Source organism: Trachemys scripta, chromosome 7 (assembly GCF_013100865.1).
Source record: "Trachemys scripta elegans isolate TJP31775 chromosome 7, CAS_Tse_1.0, whole genome shotgun sequence".
In the NCBI taxonomy this organism is placed as follows: domain Eukaryota; kingdom Metazoa; phylum Chordata; order Testudines; family Emydidae; genus Trachemys; species Trachemys scripta.
This window is the reverse complement of record NC_048304.1, coordinates 20,568,953-20,588,057: the sequence shown is the minus strand read 5'-3', so window position 1 is coordinate 20,588,057 and position 19,105 is coordinate 20,568,953. Positions and strand designations below refer to the sequence as shown.

The 19,105-nt window shown below is 45.8% G+C and overlaps 1 protein-coding gene across 4 annotated transcripts in view; it reads right to left on the bottom strand.

Annotated features, from left to right (window-relative positions):
- The window catches only part of UROC1 (urocanate hydratase 1), a 77,156-nt gene that overhangs the window by 41,865 nt on the left and 16,186 nt on the right, over positions 1–19,105 (bottom strand). For all 4 annotated transcript variants that reach the window (XR_004646423.1, XR_004646422.1, XR_004646421.1 and 1 more), the window contains 6 exons: positions 18,719–18,812; positions 16,867–16,926; positions 13,665–13,793; positions 11,119–11,180; positions 9,654–9,720; positions 8,178–8,321 (listed from right to left, as the gene is read on the bottom strand). Coding sequence is in view for 1 of the 4 variants with exons in the window: in XM_034775443.1 (XP_034631334.1) it covers positions 8,178–8,321; positions 9,654–9,720; positions 11,119–11,180; positions 13,665–13,793; positions 16,867–16,926; positions 18,719–18,812 (556 nt within the window). In the remaining 3 variants the exon portion in view is untranslated. The remainder of the gene's footprint in view (positions 1–8,177; positions 8,322–9,653; positions 9,721–11,118; positions 11,181–13,664; positions 13,794–16,866; positions 16,927–18,718; positions 18,813–19,105) is intronic.

Below are 19,105 nucleotides of genomic sequence, written 5' to 3'. Positions count from 1 at the left end.
GGGCTCAAGCAATTTTTTTACTTCATAAACGACATGGCAAGCCCAGAGGCCCCAGCACAAATTAAGCACTGAGCCAGATCCAAACCAACCCGGTTTTAGAAAAACAAACTCCTAATGAGAGCTGGTTAGGAAATAATATTTTCCCCACAAAAACAATAACAATTTTTTTATTTCTCTTGGAATTGTTCATGTTCTAACTGAAAAATGTTTCCATTTTTAGATTTTCAATGAAAACCCAAATATTTTCTGCGAAACTTGCAATTTGTCATTTAAAACGTCCGTTTAATCAAAAAGCCATTTTCTGTTGAAAACATAGCGGTGGCAATTTTTTCACCAGCTCCAGCCCTGACTAGGGGAGGTTTTGCTGAACCAAAACCATCACTGGATTTGGTCTTCTCTTGAGCTGTTTGGAAAATTTTCAAAAATCTCAACTAAAAAGGAAACAAAATGAGCAAAAAATATTTTCCTTTTTCCAGCCAACTGTCACTTCTGTTAAAAAAATGGGTCAAAACGGAATCCAAGTATCCAATGCCCTTGTCGTTCTGAACTTTGAGGGTCCAGATAAAATGAATCCCAAATTTGAACCCTGCACCACCATTAGTTTTGGTGTGTTTCTGTGCCTGTGTGTGCAAGACAGAGACATACACAAATCGACGAAAAACTATGGAGGCTTTGGCAGTGACTCCATATTTAAAGATTAATAGATAAACACATGCATCACTAAAGCTTCTTATATGAGTTATGATGAGTTCCAGACACAATACAGGCTGCAAAACTCATGCAAGCCAATTTTCTGCTGCACCACAGCAACCGATTAAAGCAGCCAGGCTGGTGTGCATGTATACACACACACACACACACACAATTTTATAATAAAACATTTAAATTGCCATGCATTCCCACAGCCCACCCTCAGCATTTTCTTTCCATCATTTTCAGCCACCAAGCCATTTATATGTAAACAAAAAATGTTAGATCAAGCCCCAAATATATAATGCCCATCGAAGTTGATGGTAAGCCTCCTCTTGCCCAGTTATTTCAGTGTGTGAAACATTCCATCAATTCCCATGCCACTGGTTAGGCTTATTATTAAAAAACCCTGGTTTGGGGCAACACCAATGGAACAGCACAGTAAGAAGTCAGTTACATAGAGGAAACTGCTTCTCTTTGTATATGTAGCGAGACGATGGGATACCCCACAGCCCCGCTGAGGGCCGAACCTCCCCTAACATAGGGTTACCATATTTAAAAAATAAAAAAGAGGACACTCCACAGGCCCTAGCCCCGCCCCTTTCCCACCCCGGCCCCGCCCCAACTCTGCCCTTTCCCCGCCCCTTCCCCAAAGTCCCTGCCCTAACTCCCCCTCCTCCCTCCCAGACACACAAAAAGGGCGGCCGGTGCTTCCCCAGCGCAGCTGGAGCCCGGGAGGAGAAGCACCCAGCCAGGGGCGCAGGGTCTTGAGGCTGCCCGGAAAACCATGAAGCCGGTAGCACTCGGGCTTTGGGCAGCCCCTATGCCTCCGGACCCTGCTCCCCCGGCCGGGCACTTCTCCTCCCCGGCTCCAGCTGCTCTGCTCCAGCGGCACAGGGTCCGGAGGCACGGGGGCTGCCCGAAGCCGGTAGCGCTGGCTCGGGCAGCTTGGCTCTTAAACAGAGCCGAAGTCTGAGTCCGGGGAGGAGCAGAGCAGCCGCGGGAGAGGAAGTGCCCGACCGGTATTTTTCCCGGACATGTTCGGCTTTTTGGCAATTCCCTCCAGACGGGGATTTGATTGCCGAAAAGCTGGACATGTCCGGGAAAAAACGGACGTATGGTAACCCTACCCTAACACCAATGTGGGCGGCACCCACCGCCGGGTCCGGCGCCCGCCCCTCAGATGTCACGTCGCCGACCCGGAAGTATAAAAGCCTGCCTGCAGAGCTCAGTGGAGAACAAGCCGGCGGAGAGAGCAGACGTCTGTGGCCGAGCTCCCGCTTGGGAGACAGCAGCAGGCCAGCCGAGCCTGCCCTACCCCTCGCCCGGTACCCTGAGGAGGACTGGCCAAGCCTGCCCCTTTCCAGCTATCCCGAGGAGGAGCCGAGCCTGCCCCTTTCCAACTATCCCGAGGAGGAGCCGAACCTGCCCCTTTCCTGCTATCCTGAGGAGGAGCCGAACCTGCCCCTTTCCTGCTATCCTGAGGAGGAGCCGAGCATACCCTTTGCTACCTACCCAGAGGAACCGATGCAGGTGGAGAGCACCAAGGACACTAGTACGGCCCAGGTACCCTACGAGGGGGAGTGTGGAAGTAGCCCGGGGGCAGCCGACTCCAGTCTGGCTGCAGCACTGCCAGAGCCAATGTCAGTGTGTTGCGGCCAGGATCCCCACTGACAGCAGTGAGTTTCCGCCGCTGCTAGGGCCCCAAGCTGGGACGCAGTGGAGTGGGAGGGCCTGCATCCCTCCTGCCACCCACTCCTTGGGTGGCAGACTCCCCCTTTCTCCTGGCTTAGAGAGGCTGGGACCTCTTGCTCCTTGGCTCAGCCCCTGCTTAAGGGCCTGGGTTCCCGACTGACTATTTGATTGCTGCCCCGCCCTAACCTAGGGCCTGGGCTGCTACAAACATTGACTCAGCCCCTGCTTAAGGGCCTGAGTTCCCGACTGACTATTTGATTGCTGCCCCGCCCTGACCTAGGCCTGGGCTGCTACAACCCATTGATTCAGCCCCTGTTTAGGGACCTGGGTTCCCAAACTATTGGCTCAGCCCCTGCCTAAGGGCCTGAGCCCCTAACTGTGTGTTTGCTGTCCCACACTACCGCTGGACCAGGACTGACGGCTGACCAGAGCGAGTCGGTGGGATACCCCACAGCCCCGCTGAGGGCCAAACCTCGGCCGAGCCTAATACAGTATGCTGTTTTAGTACCAGGCAAAACAACAGTGATGGAGAAAAGAATGCAGAATGGTACATGACAAATACATGGGTTCTGATATACAATTCTAAAAGTCTGAGTGTAGCACTGATTGGACTATCTAAATCCCCTGTGTTATAGTATCCTATATACTGTATTTCTGACCTATCTTGATAGGGGCTTGGATCTCATTTCATAGACCCCATCAACACACCCAAAGAAATTAACTTCCTTTTCATCAGATTCTAGAAAATCTTTTATGCTCTTTGATCAGCAAGTCAACAGTTTTTAAAATGCCATCAACCACATGGGCTCACATCATATCTAGTGTACCTCCAGTGGGACTAGTGGAGTTACACTAGGGATTCTCTTCTCTAACCCTACACCCCTGCATAATAGGTTAAAGAGGCCCCAGCAGGTAGTTTATGCCCCAAAGTGAAGCTATGAATATATGTATAACAGCTTTTGTCTTTATTCCAACATACCTATGCAGGGTTTGCAACAATTTTGCTAGCATATGATTAGCTGTCAGGGAATCTGACCTTAAAAAATGAGACAGAACCAGCAGTAATTCCCCGCAACACCTCTCAGAGAGTTGGGTAGGGTGCAGGCATGGAACTAGAGCCAGTGGCCGCAAGACTGCAAAGGAAGCTATGCTACAGGCGACCCAGAGATTGGTACAGAAGAGAATGCCCACTGAAATGATAGGTCAGGCTCTGCATAGTTCTATATAGACTTCCCAGCTGATCCACTGGTTTTACTGGCTGTCAAGGCTAGGTCATGGGCAGCCAGATCTAGTGGTCAGAGCCAAAGTCCACAGTGAGGAGTCAAGAGTCGACTTGGTCAGGATACCAGGAGATCAGAAGTAGGAGACAAACTGGAGATCAGAACCAAGAGTTGGTAATCAGAGTCAGGCCAGGTCAGGAAACGACGGGGTCAGAGGCAGGAGACAAACTGGAGATCAGAACCATGAGTCAGAGGTCATGAGCCAAGGGAGCAGAAGCAGGAGCCACAAGGTACACAGTCCAGAGCAGGGTGGATCCCAGTCGTTCAGACAGCTTCCTGTTCCTGTTGCTAGCTTAAATAGAGCCAGCAGGCCAATCAGCTGCTTTGGGACTCCACCAGTAGGACGTCAGGGGTGGAACCTCAAACTGGGGTTGGGCTTCATGGGTCCAGCAGTTGTCAGCAGGCTGCCAAGTGGAGGACAGATGCATGGCTCACACTGTGGACCTGGGTTTGAGGCCTGTGGGTCATGACACTGGCTATGTTCCCTTCCCCCTTTGAGTTGGCCCAAACTGGTTCCCATCAGAGGATGACTTGCTGCTCAAGTCTGGGGCACAGGTTCTATCCTACTGTGGTCTGACCAATGGGAGGGCATTATATGGCACTTAACCCCAGTCTGATGTTATCACAACTGTGAACAATCAACTTTTTAAAAAACCCTTTTTTAAATGTTCTGTATTGGTAAGCCCTGGCCCTGATCTGTAGTCTTCACTTAAGCAAAAGTCTCATCAATATCAACCATGTCTCAGGCACACTTTATATTAAGCATATATGTATGATGAGTTAGTAAATGACTAATGAATGGTTTAATAAGTAGTTAGTCAATTGTCCTAGAGTCCCATAGGTCAGTGGTTCCCAACCTTTTTGGGCTTAGGACCCAGTTGTAAATGTTTATGGCCTGTTGTAACCCAGTAAATAGTCTGGGGGTGGACACCCTGGGGTGGTTTTTGTCGGGTGCTGCCTTCCAGCGGTGTGGGGTCCTGCCTGGCACTAGGGTTGCCAACTTTCTACTCACAAAAAAACGAACACACTTGCTCCGCCCCCTGCCCCTCCTACGAGGCCCCTCCCACCACTCACTCCACCCCTCTCCCTCACTCTCCCCACCCTCACTCAGTCGCTCATTTTCACCAGGCTGGTTCAGGGGGTTGGGGTTTGGGAGGGGATGAGGGCTCCGGCTGGGGGCGCGGGCTCCAGGGTGGGGCCAGAAATGAGGAGTTCAGGGGGCAGGAAGGGGCTCCGGGCTGGGGGTGGAGCAGAGGGGTTTGGAGTATGGTAGGGGGCTCCGAGCTGGGACAGGGAGTTGGGGTGAAGGCTCTGGCTGGGGGTGCTGGCTCTGGTGTGGGGCCAGGGATGAGTGATTTGGGGTGCAGGAGTGGGCTCTGGGCTGGGGCCGAGGGGTATGGAGGGCGGGAGGGGGGTCAAAGCTGGGGCAGGGGGTTGGGGCGCAGGAGGGGATCAGGATGCAGGCTCCCAGCAGCACTTACCTTAAGTAGCTCCTGGAAGCAGCAGCATGCCACCCCTCTGGCTCCTATGTGGAGGCACGGCCAGGCAGCTCTGCGCGCTGCCCCGTCCACAGGCACCGCCACTGCAGCTCCCATTGGCCACAGTTCCTGGCCAATGGGAGCTGCGGGGATGGTGCTTGGGGCGGGGGCAGCGCATGGAGCCCCCTGGCTGCTCCTACACATAGGTACCAGAGAGGGGACATGCCGCTGCTTCCCAGAGCCGTGCAGAGCTCTGGCAGGTAGGGAGCCTGCCTTAGCCCCGCTGTGCCACCAACTGGACTTTTAACGGCCCAGTCAGCTGTGCTGACCGGAGCTACCAGGGTCCCTTTTTGACCGGGTGTTCTCTGGCAACCCTACCCGGCACTCACCCCACAATGGCAGCTCCTGCAGCTCCTGTGCTGAGGGGCTGGCTGGGCTCGCCTCCCTACTCCAGGCAATGCAACCTCTGGGATCCCAGTGCCACTCAAGTTTGGCCCAGCTGTCATGATGACAGGAGTCCAGATAGGCCAAATCTGAGTGAGTGGCGCTGCAACCCCATGAGCCAGGTCACAACTCCACTCACCCAAATTTGGTCCAGTCAGCGGGTGGGGCCAAACCCGAGCGGCACTGCAACCCCGGAGGTTGCAATGCCCAGAGCTGAGAGCCCAGCCCAGCCAGCACCACAGCACAGGAGCTGCAGGAACTGCCACGCAACCCTTTGAAACATTCTGGTGACCCAATTATAGGTTCTGACCCACAGGTTGAAAAACCCTGCCATAGCTCAATAAGTTTCTTGCCTCTAAACATTTATAACTCCTTCTACTGATGTCAAAAACCACCCATCCACCCTCCCCCCGAGCCAATGCCTCATTGGGCTGGCACAGTTAAGGCACACCAGTTTCATAGCCAATGATACAAAAAGAAGTGATGCAGCCAGCATTATATCCAATGAATCAGAAACCCATTTTGCAGCTGGGTGAACTAAAGGTGCACTTTTAGTGTCAGACTGAATGACACTCGAACCCATAACCTTCTACTGATGTCCTTATAGCTATCTATACTATTGTGACATATTTATAACCTTGATTCATCATTTATTAACTCATCTGAAATAGTTTATAAATGTAACTTTAGTATAAAGTGTGAAATGTGATATTTCCATCTGAGTAAGGAGGACAGGATGAGGTTCTATAGAGTTGAAAAGTTCTTTAAAAAATTAAAAGGGAAGTAAATTGATCTTTAAGCTGGAGCAGAACTGTATTTATATTCTTTAGCAAAAGAATAAATGATTATATAATCATTATAAATAAAATGATTTTATAAATAATTATATATTACAGCCCCATTATTCCTACTCTATGCCTGATCTCTGTTTATTACATTTTGGAGTATAGAAAATTATTCTGATCAACTCTGGTTAGAAACCAAAGAAAACTTTAGAAGAACAGAATCATTATAAGAAGCATCAGAACATAAAAACAACCAAAAAAATGCAGGCACTAAGAGACTTTAATGTTTTTCTTTATTTATATTTCAAATAGGGTGGATTCTATTTCAGTCTTATGGATACTTACATTTATCAACATTAGAATTCTAGTGTTTGGCTTTTAGATGTGTTGCTTATCCCTCATTTCATAAACCTGATGGGCTCATAACATCCAGTGTGCAGATAGCTAATGCATTAGTGGTCTTTAACTTACAGATAAAAGGTAGCTAATATTGGCAAAATATCATTAAAAATTGATCTTACTCTAGGTGGGAGTAAGAGAAGAGACTGTGTTGCTACTTGCCCTCATTTTTTAAAAAACTGGGAGGCAGTTGTTAGACAGTTTTCCTCTTGGGGATCAAATAGATGAGCCACTCAGACAGTCTTTGCACAGGCAATGCTCCCACTGGGCCAAATGATAAATTCCGCCTCCCTCCAGCTGAGGCTGCACATCAGTGGTGTGCTGTGGTGAAAGAGGATATGGCAATCTGGCAATTCCCCAGACAAAGTACTTGCCTCTAGGAGTCCTTTACAAATTGGTATAATTTAGAACAGCTCTGAGGCTGCTCTAAGTTATGCTGGGAGCAGTGGGGGGCAGGGGGAGACCAGCCCCTGGCTGTCCACTCCATACAGCGTTTGGGAAGGTGCACCCGGGGACTGAGACAATGGACTTCAGTGCCGGAGCACAGAACGAAGCAGCCCAAAGCTTTGTGTACCAAACGGAACATTTGAAAGAGAAATTGTATTGACCTTTCATATCTGGCCACTATAATGAAATCAGGACTTACTGGGATAAATGCTTGAGACATGTGCTGCCCCAGTGGTCTTTAGCTGATCAATAAATGCTTTGTGATGGGCCTTGTTGCTTAAGGGTGGGATTTTCAAAAGCACTTCGTATTGATTTAAATCTCCTCCCATTGAAGTCAATGGTAAAACGCCCAGTGACTTAAACTCCCATTGACCTCAATGGGAGCAGAGTTAGGCCAAGGCTGAGCACTTTTGAAAATCCCACTAAAATAACTAGAACATTCCAAGCTGTTGATGTGAAACTCCCATGGGAAGTTCAGCACATGGAACAATGCCGAGATATTGACAGGGGATCTCACTTAGAGAATGATTGTTTATTACTTAAATAGCACTAGGCATGTACCTGGCACTTTGCAAAAGGCAAGGTCCGTACTCTGAAGAGCTTATAATCAAATCCAGTGAACTGAAAACAAGCTATAGAGGATGGGAGACTTTAGGGAAGGGAGTGGAGCTTATAATGAGCATTGGAAAGGGTGCACAGCTGTTGGGGGGAGAATATTTTTTTTAAATGAGGATCATATAAATTGCATGTTTCACACAATTCTTGCCCATTACACAGTGGTAGGGTAGGGAATTTTATAACTGAGCAGGCATAGATGCTATCAGAATGGAGTTTACTACAGGAAGGCAAACTGAAAGGAATGAGGAACAAGCCTCCAGAGAGTAGAGGGATCTGAGACAGTGTATAAAGGAACCCCGCAAAGGGACTACAGAATGAAAACAAAGAGGTGTTGGTCTTACCTCAGCAATGATCCCCACACATCCAGCAATGACTGCAGCTTTAGCTTGAGCACCACTCATCCCTCCAAGACCAGAGGTGACAAACACCCTCCCAGCCAGGTCCTCCACACCCAAGTAGCGACGACCTGCATTCAGCACTGTTAGCTAACACACAGTACACAACAAAGCAATTATTCATAACCCCTTTCCCTAAAATCCCTAAATTTAAAGATATTTAACACCTTTGTATCTCTATTGTACTTTTGCATTGATTAGATATTGTGTCAAGCCTACATTTGTTTACAAGTAGAATTGGTTAAGATACTCTAAGGCAGAGGTGGCCAACCTGTGGTTCCAGAGTCACATGCGGATCTTCAGAAGTTAATATGCGGCTCCTTGTATAGGCACCGACTCCGGGGCTGGAACTACAGGCGCCAACTTTCCAATGTGCCGGGGGGGGTGTGTGCTCACTGCTCAACCCCTGGCTCTGCCACAGGCCCTGCCCCCACTCCACCCCTTCCTGCCCCCTCCCCTGAGTCTGCCATGCCCTCGCTCCCCCCCCCCCGGAACCTCCTGCATGCCACAAAACAGCTGATCAGGAGGTGTGGGGAGGGTGCTGATCGGTGGGACTGCTGGTGGGTGGGAGGCGCTGGGAGCGGGGCAGGGGAGCTGACGGGGGGCTGCTGATGTATTACTGTGGCTCTTTGGCAATGTACATTGGTAAATTCTGGCTCCTTCTCAGGCTCAGGTTGGCCACCCCTGCTCTAAGGTACTGGTGTTTTTAGGAGGGTCAAGTGCTCTTCCCAGCCTTTTGCAAGAATGTAATGCTTGAAACACAATGGAACTGATTTAAGGGATAATTTATATTCAATATCAGTAGAAACTATTTGAAAGGTTAAAGAATAAAACAAGCTGCCGAGCAAGGTTGTAGACTCATCATTCCTGATCCTGAACATATTTAAGAGACATCCAAGTCTCGTGGATGATTTAGGGGTGCCAGAATCAATCCTGTCATGAGGCCAGGGAATCGAATACATATTAATTAAAGGTCCCTTTCAATCCAAAGGACTCTGTGGATATACTCCTGGGTTACAGAATCTGTTCACCCAAGTCTTCAGACAGGATTTTGAGACACTATGCAAGAAGAATCTGGCAGACACAAAATACAGTATTTCAGTACTAAATCAAATGAGGGACCAAGAACATGTTACATTCAATGGAGCAGGTACTAGGACAATACAAGTTCAGCCAGTTCACCTGTTGTAACTAGAGATGGGCCCAAATTAAAACCTTAGATCCAGACACTCAAATTATGGATCTGGATCATGAGTCCATCTCTGATTTGAAGAGTTTGGGGAGGAGCTACAGTTCTCTTAATAAGGTGGCAAAACTAATTTCCTTTAGTAGTCAGGAGCATCCTGATAACAACAGTCAACTCAGCAGCCATCGGCAGCCAACTCTCGCAGACAATGTATCGACCTTCCCCAAATCTCTTACCACAGTTCCATGGACAATTCCCTGTGGTCCAATGTAGCAATAACTCCCTGCTGTCATCTGTCCATACCTATCAATTGAAGTGAGCACAATGATGTCCATTTTATTCAATTCAGAATAAGGTTAAAATTAAAACAGCATTTTCTGTGGCTATGTTATCTGTTGTTAGAAAACCGGGTATTATCAAGTTTACAACGTAACTGAATCCTGTCTGCATTATGAGTAAGTGATTGTCCACCACCATCAAAAAGAGGAAACCTTGTCAATATCTCGCCATTCTTCCATGTGCTGAACTTCAATGGCAGTGTCACCTCAAAAGCCCAAAGCTGGTTATTTATTGTAATAAGGTCAAATATGGGTATAGAAGGAGCTTTGGGAGTGCACAGCTGCAGCACAAACAAGTAAACTGGAAACATGGCTTTATGTGGGCTAAGCACTCTGGCTGGGACTCCCAATGGGGATGAAGTGATGTAGATGCTGGATCCCCATTGAAAGTCAATGAAAACTGAGGATAAAATTTTCAAAAGCACCTAAGTGATTCAGGATACGTCTACACTGCAAAAAAAACCTCACTGCAGTGAGCCTCAGAGCCCAGGTCAATTGACTTGGGCTGCTGGGCTTGTGTTGTGGAGCTAAAAAAGAGCAGTGTAGACATTCCCACTTGGGCTGGAGCCCACTCTCTGAAACCAGGTGAGGGGAGAGGGTCTCAGAGCCCGTGCTCTAATCCGAGCAGGAACGTCTACATGGCTATGTTTAGGCTTGCAGCACAAGCCCTGCAATCCTAAGTCAATTGACTTGGGCTTTGAGATTCACTGCAGAGAGTTGTTTTGGTTTTGCAGTGTAGATGTGACTTGACTTTCAGTGCAACTTAGCACTTAAATCACTCAGGTGCTTTTGAAAATTTTACCAGAGATTCCTAACTCTCATAGGTTCCCTTGAGAATGCTAGCCTCCATGTTCATCCTCTATATTAACCCCCTTCATCTCTGCTCCTTATTTATGTGCACCTACTTCCCCATGACTTTCACAGCACGATAACTGTTAATTCTCACCATGACATGCAAAGTCTTGTATAATTGAGTGAACAATCCCCCTGCTCCATAAACTGGATGAGCAATGAAAAAATAAAATGTAATCAAATTATTTATTTCCAAAATATCAAAAATATCATGTCTTGGTCATGACCGAGGCTGTAGAACTTGATTCAGCTGAGTCCTTATACATGTGTTTAACTTTAAGTCCCAATGTGCTTAAATTGTTTGCTGAGCACAGATGGGATCACTTGTGCTTAAAATTAAGCATGTGTTTAAGTGCTGTGCTGAATCAGGATCTTACCTTAGTTATGGAACAGAGTTAAAGTCCGTCTACATTAGAAATTTTAATCAAAAGGTAACTGGTACCTGACTCAGGTTTAGTAAATATAAGACTGCAAACCTTTGAAACAGGAGTAATAATAAAGCATATCTTACATTGTAACTCCCATTGCAAACATTTTCTCATATTCATCTCTGGAGGAATAGTTGGGAATAACCTAAAAAGAAAAAAATAAAGCTTTGGAACATAGCAATGGTTCTATTCCATAGGGGTATGTCTACACTATGAAATTAGATCGATTTTATAGAAGTCGATTTTTTTAAATCAATTTTATACAGTTGATTGCGTACGTCCACATTAAGCGCATTAAGTTGGTGGTGTGCATCCTCATTACTGTGGCAAGCATCGACTTACAGAGCGGTGCACTGTGAGTAGCTATCCCACAGTTCCCGCAGTCTCCGCTGTCCATTGGAATTCTGGGTTAAGCTCTCAGTGCCTGGTGGGGCAAAAACATTGTCGCAGTTGGTTTTGGGTACATGTCGCCAATCGCCCCTCCCTCCGTGAAAGCAATGGCAGACAATCATTTTGCGCCTTTTTTCCTGCGTTACCCGTGCAGATGCCATAGCACGGCAAGCAAGCATGGAGCCCGCTCAGCTCACCATCACTGCTGCTATTGCAAGCTGGAGGCTTCTGCCTCAGGCTGCTCTCCCAGCTGGCAGCACTGCGCAGTCGCACCTACCCCAGCCTACCCCTTGCTCCCATGGCTCGTGAAACCTGGACAGTAGTAAGGAGCAGTTCAGCTGTAGGCTGAGCAAGTGCAGAATGGTGGTAGAATTTGCCTTTGGACGTTTAAAAGCTCGCTGGTGCTGTTGGTCAGACCTCAGCGCAACCAACATTCCCATTGTTATTGCTGCTTGCTGTGTGCGCCATAATATCTGTGAGAGTAAGGGGGAGACGTCTATGGCGGAGTGGGAGGTTGAGGCAAATTGCCTCGTGTCTGATTTTGAGCAGCCAGACACCAGGGTGATTAGAAGTGCACAGCAAGGAACACTGCACATCAGAGAGGCTTTGAAAACCAGTTTCATGACTGGCCAGGCTTCGGTGTGACAGTTGTGTGTGTTTCTCCTTGATGCAAACCCACCCCCTTTGTTGATTTTAATTCCCTGTAAGCCAACCACCTCCCCCCTTCAAAATAAAGTAACTATTGTTTTGAAACCATGCATTCTTTCTTTATTACTTAAAAAAAAATGAGATAACGGACAAGGTAGCCCCGGTGGGGTGGGAGAGGAGGGAAGGACAAGGCCACATTGCTTATTGTAGCCACACTAAAAATCAAACTGTTTGAATGGCAGCCTTCTGTTGCTTGGGCCATCCTCTGAAGTGGAGTGGCTAGGTGCCCGAAGCCTCCCCGCCCCCACGTTCTTGGGCATCTGGGTGAGGAGGCTATGGAACATGGGGAGAAGGGTAGGCGGTTATACAGTGGATGCAGCGGGGGTCTGTGCTCTTGTTGGCTTTCCTGCAGCTCCAACAGATGCTTCATCATGTCCATTTGCTCCCCCAACAGACGCTTCATCATGTTCGTTTGCTCCCCCATTAGCCTCAGCATCGTGTCCTGCCTCGACTCATCACACTCACTTAATTCTTTCCTGGCCTCTGCCACTGAATGCCTCCATGCATTAAGCTGTGCCCTATCAGTGCGGGAAGACTGCATGAGCTGGGAAAACATGTCATCGCGAGTGCGTTTTTTTGCCTTCTAATCTGCGATAATCTCAGGGATGGAGATGATGGGGGAGCGTAGAAACATTCTATGGTCTATGATTCTGGGGGGACTGCATGGTCACCAGTGCTGGTGAGTTTGCCACGCTGACCAAACAGGAAATGAAATTCAAAAGTTCCCGGGGCTTTTCCTGTGTACCTGGCTAGTGCATTGGAGTTCGAAGTGCTGTCCAGAGCGGTCACAATGGAGCACTCTGGGATAGCTCCAGGAGGCCAATACCGTCGATTTGTATCCACACTACCCCAAATTCGACCCAGCAAGGTCGATTTTAGCGCTACTCCCCTTGTCGGGGAAGAGTACAGAAGTCGATTTTAAGAGCCCTTTAGGTCGACAGAACGGGGTTGGTTGTGTGGACACATGCATTTTTAAATCAACCTAACGCGGCTAAATTTGACCTAACCCCGTAGTGTAGACCAGGGCATAGGCCAAATTCTGCTAGTCTTGCTCATGCCAGTAGTAAATCAATGAACATCAATGGGACTAATCCCAAGGGTAAGGCAAGTGGGCTTTGGCTCCATATGTTCTAATATTATGGGAAAAGTGACTCATCTGTCATGCAGCTTACCTGCTTTCAAATCTTACAGAAGGCAACTACCCATCCACATGAATAACAGATGAAGAGATGGGCACTGAATGGCTTAGAAGACTGACAATGGAACACAGAAACTTTCACCTCTAGGTCATTCGTCCAAATCTGCCCTAGGCTGACTCTGACAGAAAAACATGGCCATCTGATGAGGGCAGAATTCTGCCCTTAATTATACCAGTGCAACCTCACTGACCTAGAGAGGGTTGCACTGGAATAAATGACGGCAGAATTTGGCCTTATGCATTTTCTTATATTCGTGTAATGATAATCTAATAAGGAATACATTTAAAAACAGCCTAAGATGAGGAGAACAGAATGAGATAAATAATACCCACCATGCCATTGGTGATGATTAATCGAGGTGCATACCGAGGGCTGGGGAAGAGGCCCAAAGGATGTCCACTGTACATCACTAAAGTTTGCTCTTCGGTCATCTCAGACAAATAGTGCATCACCAACCAGAACTGAAAATTAAAGCAAAGGAAAACTAGTGAGTCTGTTTCCATCTTGCAATGATCTGTCTTCACAGGGCTCTTAAGTTTCTAGTATAAGAATATCTGTGTGGATAACATAGTGTATTTATGTATAAAAAAATCAACCAGAGCTTTTGCTAATTCTTGCTTTTAATAAGGTCTATTAGAAGGACATTGCTCAACAGCAAACACATAAATGACTAGTGAGAACATTCTGAATGAGCTCCAGAAAGAACAGCAAAAAAAAATAGTATTTTTCTCCAGTACAAAACTCAGAAATGACTTGCTAGCACTTAATGCATCATTTTTGGAATTGTCCTAATTTTAACCTGAAGTGAGCCATTTGGTTCTGGCACTTTTCTGAAAATCTTCCCAAGGCCAAATGCTAAAAATTTCTCTTTAAAATAACAGCTATGAAAACACACACAAACCTCATTGATCTCAAGATTTCAAGGTCTCCTATGGCTTCTCACCTTTGAAATAAATATGGATTACAATTGGCACTAGAAGGTGAAAGAAGTTTTCATTTTAAACAAAAAACACACCTCTTTTCATCATGTTGATAAAAGAAAATACAGTCCTTGATACATTCAGAAGTAAAAAAAATTCCCAACATCATCTGCAAAATTACTCTGGAATTACACTAGAGAGCAGAATTTGTCCCTTAGTCTATAAACTGGCTGCAGAGTTAACTCAAATCCATTATTTTCCAACAGAAAGTTCATATTCTTTCAAGTGAATTTTCAAGATGTGGTTATGGACTGAAAATGCACAAAACAGTCACATCTTCTTATATTTCATGTACAACCGCCATCCTTCTGGCTGATTAGCAAGCAGCAATGACTGTCTAAAGCAAGACCCATCCTGGCCTTCTTGGCTGAAAAGACTAGCCCAGGTCACAATTTTAAGTGTTGAGGCTGGTGGGGCTAAAGTGAGGGAAATTTGGTACCAGAAATGGATTTTTCTTTAGTAATCTACTTGGAAGAAAGAAAGGGGCTGTGCAGATGATACCAGCGTTTTCAGGATAAATTTTGCAATGGCGAAAAAAAAAAAAAAAAAAAGCAGCACTCTGATTTCATGACATGAACACAGAGAACAAAGTGTCCCCATTACAACCCAATCATTCATCCGATTGCTACTCTAAGTAACCAGGAACAAAAAAGCATTGTTTGTTCTGCAGTGAAACTCCTGCAGTTCACAGCTCTATCTAATTTGGACAGGACTGCTGGAACTAGAGAAAGGACAGAGTGTTACCAAATTTTGTGTTGCTTGCATTTCACCTCACATCTGCCCTGAGGCACACCAGCCTCCGAGAACACATGCATGCATCTAATTTACCTAGAGGTGCTGTTCACACTAAAACGGGAACAGGGCCTCACAAGTAATTTATAATGAATTTAACCTCAAAAAGCCCCTTTGGTGGAGATAAGAACTACAATCCACATTTTATCAATTTGCAAATCGAGGCACAAATGACTTGCCCAAGGTCACACATGGAGTTTGTTACAGAACTGGGAATAAAACCCAGGTTTCTCATCTCCCAGACCTGTGCCATAACCACAAGACCATTCATGTTCCCTTACCTGTAAGTTAATGTATTTTTTGAAAAACAAAAAAAAGGGACCAAAATCAGAGAAGCTTCAGCAGGGATATATCTGACCCAATGCATTTCTGTCTTTAGGGTATTTTTGTTTGTGAGAGGTACAGGAAGCCTTAGAATAATGTGCACCATCCTCAGGTGAGCTCTGGGAAGAATTCAGAGCCAGAATTCCTCCTAGATCTTCCAGTCTGTGGGTGGAGGCGCATGCCTGATGCTACATCCCTTCCTGCCTGCACACCTGTCCAGCTCTACCAGCAGCAAGGAAGGTCGATAGCCCCATCGCCTCCTTTCACTTCTCTGCCCCCTTTGGAGTGTCTTGAGCCTAAGAGGATTCATGGAAGGAGCAGTTTCTGTGCTCACAGCAACAGCATTTGTGCCCTGCTGTCCACAGGGGCATGACAGCTGCTCATTAAATGTTCTTCCACTTCACCCTTGTTGACTGGACCCAATCTGGTTCTGAATGACTACATTGCCTTGTATAAGACGTAACTGAGTACCCATGCTATTGATGTCAGTGATTTCCTTGAAATGTTTTTTCATGTGCAAATTTCAGTGTTTGCAAAGTGTTTGTGTTAGACAACTACACTGTACTGCCATTACTGAGAAGAACGGGGACAACATATAGTATGCAGAGGCTTGTTCTATGAGTGAAACAATACCTGACACTTCTGAAATCTTCTCATCTAGTTGGGAAAGCAGGTCTAAGATTTGGACTTTAGGATCCATTAAACATTCCAGCCCCAGAATTTAGACTCAAGCCTCGACCCCGCCTCTTTATCAAAGGAGATATAATTCAGTGTTACCGAAATTGAAGCTAAACTGGACAAAGAAATGGTCAGCTAGTACTTATGAAATGTCTTCAGCTGTTCTTTGACATTGTTGGAAACAGACTCAAGATTCTATATGCATCCGAAGAAGTGGGTTGTAGCCCACGAAAGCTTATGCTCTAATAAATTTGTTAGTCTCTAAGGTGCCACAAGTACTCCTGTTCTTTTTGAGGATACAGACTAACACGGCTGCTACCCTGAGACTCAAGATTGTGCTTTTTAAGTCATTATTAGTAAGTTGCATGTTGTGCGAACTAGTGTGAAATTAGTAGAAACAAATAAATATATCTTATTACATATTAGGATGCAGTTTGCCTCTAAAATTATGTGAACAAACCAGACGCGCATGGAAATGTACAATAGAAAGAAAAGAAATGATCTTAAAACACACAATTATCGTCACAACATTCCTATTTGGCAGCATGTGCTCTCCTCACTAAATAAAGCTCTGTACATCTTTACAGTTCATAACTCAGCATTCATCTATTCAGACAGGATGTTTTGGAATATTACGAGACAATGACTGCCAAGAATTTGTCACAAACTCTGCCTAAGCAGAATGGAGTTCCGATGGGTGAAATATGAATCTGATCTACTTTTTAACAAGAACTCTAGCTGCAATGTATCAATGTCATACCTGAGCCCAATTGCTGAAGACTTGTCCATTTCCTCCGTAAGTTACAAGCTCCTGGGGAAACTAAAAAATGCACATTTTCTTTATATTAAAACTAGTGCTTTCCTGCAACGTTTCTGAGTGATCCCTCTAACAATCCCAGAGATTAATTTAATATTAAATTCAACTTGTTATATTTTTTGCATCAACATTCTCTAGACTTTTGAAATCAGAAAGTATCATAGTAAAAGTGACAATTTAAGCAAATCAGTGGATTGTAATCTCCCCCTTAGAATAAGGGTTATTAATTATTGCCAAAATGTGGGGACCCATATGCCAAATTGCAAAAGTTAATCCTTGGTTGCTGTTCTTTTAACTAGGCAGGCAAAAGCTCCCTTAAAGACAGTCTGAGCGATCTTGCTTCTGAGATGCATGCTGCACTTTCAAAGATGCAGAAAGGGTTAACATCTACTTTTCGATATATATTGAGGACATAACATATTGAGTACTTAACCCTACCCCCATTAAAGTCGATGACTTCAATGGGAGCAGGATTGGGCCCTGATTAATTTGTTGTGCCCGGCGGCCCCAATCAGAGCCTGGCCCCACTGTGCTAGTTGCTCTGTAAATATATAGTGAGAGATGGTCCCTTCCCCAAGGAGCTTCCAGTCTAAATAGACAAGGCACAACAAGTGTGTGTAGCAATGAATCGAAAAGAACAAGGAAAGGAAGACAAGTGAAAGCAAAAACATTATTGCTTTACATGGAAGTGGGCGTGGCAGCGGCAGGGGCACCCATCCAATAGCAGTATGGCTGCTGGAGGAACCTTACTGTTAGGTGGAATGAGAGCCAGCCCTGCCACCCAAAGCCATCTATGTACATGGCTCCTGCCCACATTGTTTGGCATGGCGGGGGAGGGATGTCTCTTGCCTGCAGATCCCCAGTATCCATGGGGTAAGGAGCCATCACCCTTCAAGTTCCACAGCCCCCCAACCCCCCACAAGAGGGGAGCTATAACCTCCATGAGGTCATCTTGCTGTGCTTTCTTGACTCATTGGCTTCCACTATGGGCTTCTTTGATGGAGGAGACAATACTTTTACCATATTTACTGACATGTACAGAGGCCTATTAATTTGAACAACCAAAATCTCTCCTCCTCCCCCCAGCCAAACTGAACATCCTGGGTCTCCAAACGCCAGTACTCTAGACTCCCAGAACACCAGACTCTAATTAATAAAAAAGGTCAAATAGTTAAAGGAACTCCAGTAGTCACCAGCTCCACCTCAGAGTGATCCAACAGGAGTTGAAAACTCTGAGGAACATTGTGGTTGGTGATAAGATCTTTATAAAAATAATAGCTTTACCATCTAAAATCCCTGCATGCCTCTTGCATGCATAATTCCCACTGTCATTAGGATTACAGCATATGGGACTGCAGGTCTAAACCCTACACAGATCCCAATCCTGAGAAACATGATGCGCCTTTTGGCTGGCCCGCAGTCCCTCCAGGAGATGCTCAGGAACCTTAGAGGATCAGTCCCACAGAAAGTATCATTTTGGCATGCCACACTGTACATATCCTCTCCTGCAGATACTGAAAATGGCCTACTTAACTAACCCACATAGAAGCCAGCTCTACAGATGTTATGGAGGAAATTCACCCTTGTGTGGAGGACCAGCACAAGACCTATGCAGCACTACTTCAATCCCATTTAATCCTTATATTGAGGGTTTAAATGGGAATAAGTGGTGCATAAACCTTTCCCAGGTCCTAAAATACTCCATTTATATGTGAGCATATATGGAGGGAATTACTTGTAGATTTCCTCCTGTTCTGTGAATAATTTCCATCCCTTTATTTCCATGGTACATTACCTGGGCCACTGAGGGATCCAGATTATTCATGATCATGTGCATTATTGCAGCAGCTGATTTGGTTTTGCAAGGATATTCCTCGATGTGGTAAGCTCTGCAACAAACACATGCAGACATTAGGGAGGATTTTGCTTAAGCACATGGAAAGAGAAGGAAAAAAACCCAATGAAATATTTAACTGCCACCAAACTTCCCGGAGTTGCAGATATTGATTAATAAGGAAAGAAAAAATAAAACAAAACACAGCCCAAGCCTGAAAAGACTTCTGTAAATTGAGTTAACATATTTGAGATTGATCAGAGCTAAACCAAGAATATTTGCAAATAGTTTTATTCAGTGCTTTTCTACCATTAATTGTTGAATCAGTTAATCACAAATGGGATCTAA